Consider the following 2500-nt stretch of genomic DNA (forward strand, 5'->3'; position numbering starts at 1 on the left):
TAAGAAAAGAAAAGAAAAAAATCAAAAGGTTAATTTTTTAAATTTAAAATCTGGTGTTATGAATTTGCGATTAAATTAAATTAATGGCAAAGCTTAAATAGTTTAATTTGGATCTTAACAATTTTTGAAACTTTATCTTTTTTAGCTGAATAAAAATTTATGTTAAAATTAATTTAATATTTTTTTGTATATCCATTATTTATGAATGTATTTATTTAAGAGAATAAATTTAGACAGAAAATAAAAAATAAAAAAATTTAAAATTGATATAAAGTATATAAATAAATAAAATAAAAAGGGTGTAATAAAAATTTGATTAACACAAAAAGCCTTTTAATATCTTTTCCTTATTTTGTTCAAGTGTTTAAATAATTTATATATTTCATCTAGCTAAAAACATTTTTAAAAATCATGTGAATCAAATAAATAAAATAAATTTTTGATAACCAACCATTGACATAGTCTAGAGGTTTTGTTTTAAAGTAACTTGTCTTTATAAGTTTTAAACAAATAATAATGCTATTTTAAAAATATACTAAAGCAGATTAAAACATCAATCTAAATGTAATTTTAGCGCTTCAATCCCATGATGGATTTTATTAAAATAAAGAAAATAAATCATTGACTTATTTTATAAAATAAGTCATTGACAAAATGGCTAAACAATGACAGATTTATACATTTTTAACAAAATCAGTTTCATCAATCAAAATTCTTCAAATAAAATTTTTTTTTATTAAAACTAGAAAATGAAGAAAAACTTTAAAATAAATTTGAAACAAAAAACAAAGTATAATTTTTAGCTTAATCCTCTGTACAATGAAAGTGTTTTCACCAACATTAGACAAATCTTTCTGCAATTAATAACCCCACTGCACAAGCTTTTCAAAATATTCAAACTATTTAACAAAAAAAAACATTTTCAAAAAAAACAACTCATAATCATAATAATTATTCAGTTTCGTTATATATATATATATATATATATATATATATATATATATATATATATATATATATATATATATATATATATATATATATATATATATATATATATATATATATATATATATATATATATATATATATATATATATATATATATATATATATATATTATATATATATATATATATATATATATATATATATATATATATATATATATATATATATATATATATATATATATATATATATATATATATATATATATATATATATATATATATATATATATATATATATATATATATATATATATATATATATATATATATATATATATAAGAGGTGACTTGATTCAATAGTTTAAAACTGAAAAAGGTCTTACCATCATTAATTGGCACAATGAACCAATTATACGTCCAGCTCGATGTGGTCAACGAGAACAGTTTGTACGCGAATTTAACAGAAATTGTGATCCACGATATTATTTTTTTAGTAATCGTGTTGCTAAGCATTGGAATGCACTCAATGATGCAACAGTTAACTGTTCCTCGACTAACGAATTTAAACGAATGCATGACAGTTCAATTGATAGTTGCCTATAGTCATTATATATACTATATTAATATTACTATATATATATATATATATATATATATATATATATATATATATATATATATATATATATATATATATATATATATATATATATATATATATATATATGTATGTATGTATATATATATATATGTATATATATATATATATATATATATATATATATATATATATATATATATATATATATATATGTATGTATGTATATATATATATGTATGTATATATATATATGTATGTATATATATATATGTATGTATATATATATATATATATGTATATATATATATTAGGGTGGTTCAAAGAACAACTTTTTTTGAAATAGTCTGCTGCACTTAACTAAATGTGTTCTATATAACACAAAAACACTAGGTTTAAAATTTTTTTGAATAAAAAGTATTTTTAGAGGTGCCTCAAGACCCTTAAAAATTTGACAGGTCCCTAATATTTTGAAAATAAAAGTTTTTCTAAAGTATGTCAACCTGGTACTCAAACGTAGACGTTCAAGAGAAAAGTTGGCAAACACTATGTTTGTTTATCTTTCAATTTTATGCTAAACAACAAGTTTATCGATTTGTCAAACCTTTTATCAAAATTTTAAAATTAGGAAATTAAATTTAAGGAAATTGCTGACCTTATTTTCCTAATTTCAAGGGCTGTAGATATATTAAAGATGTCACAAATATTTGGTGACTATTCGGCCTATTAGGCTACTTTTTTACTATCGGCAGCCAAATAGTAAAAAAGTTTGCATTTGAGCATTTGGTGCTTTGGCCGAGCGCCTAGCTGAATTCAGTAAAATCACTATTCGTGATACCTCTAATATATGTACAGAAAAACAAACTCTAAGTTTGTTTTTCTGTATTTATATTTTACAAAAATACATTTTCTGTATATATTTTATAAAAAATCCTTATTATTTAAAAAA

General features: G+C 19.2%; 1 protein-coding gene across 3 annotated transcripts in view; it reads left to right on the plus strand.

Moving 5' to 3' along the window:
- The window catches only part of LOC100202703 (zinc finger C3H1 domain-containing protein), a 64628-nt gene that overhangs the window by 26312 nt on the left and 35816 nt on the right, over positions 1-2500 (plus strand). For all 3 annotated transcript variants that reach the window (XM_065814374.1, XM_065814373.1, XM_065814375.1), the window contains exon 4: positions 1-28. This exon is cut by the window's left edge and continues 480 nt beyond it. In XM_065814374.1, coding sequence (XP_065670446.1) covers positions 1-28 — 28 coding nt within the window. The remainder of the gene's footprint in view (positions 29-2500) is intronic.

Source organism: Hydra vulgaris, chromosome 12 (genome assembly GCF_038396675.1).
Source record: "Hydra vulgaris chromosome 12, alternate assembly HydraT2T_AEP".
NCBI lineage: Eukaryota > Metazoa > Cnidaria > Hydrozoa > Anthoathecata > Hydridae > Hydra > Hydra vulgaris.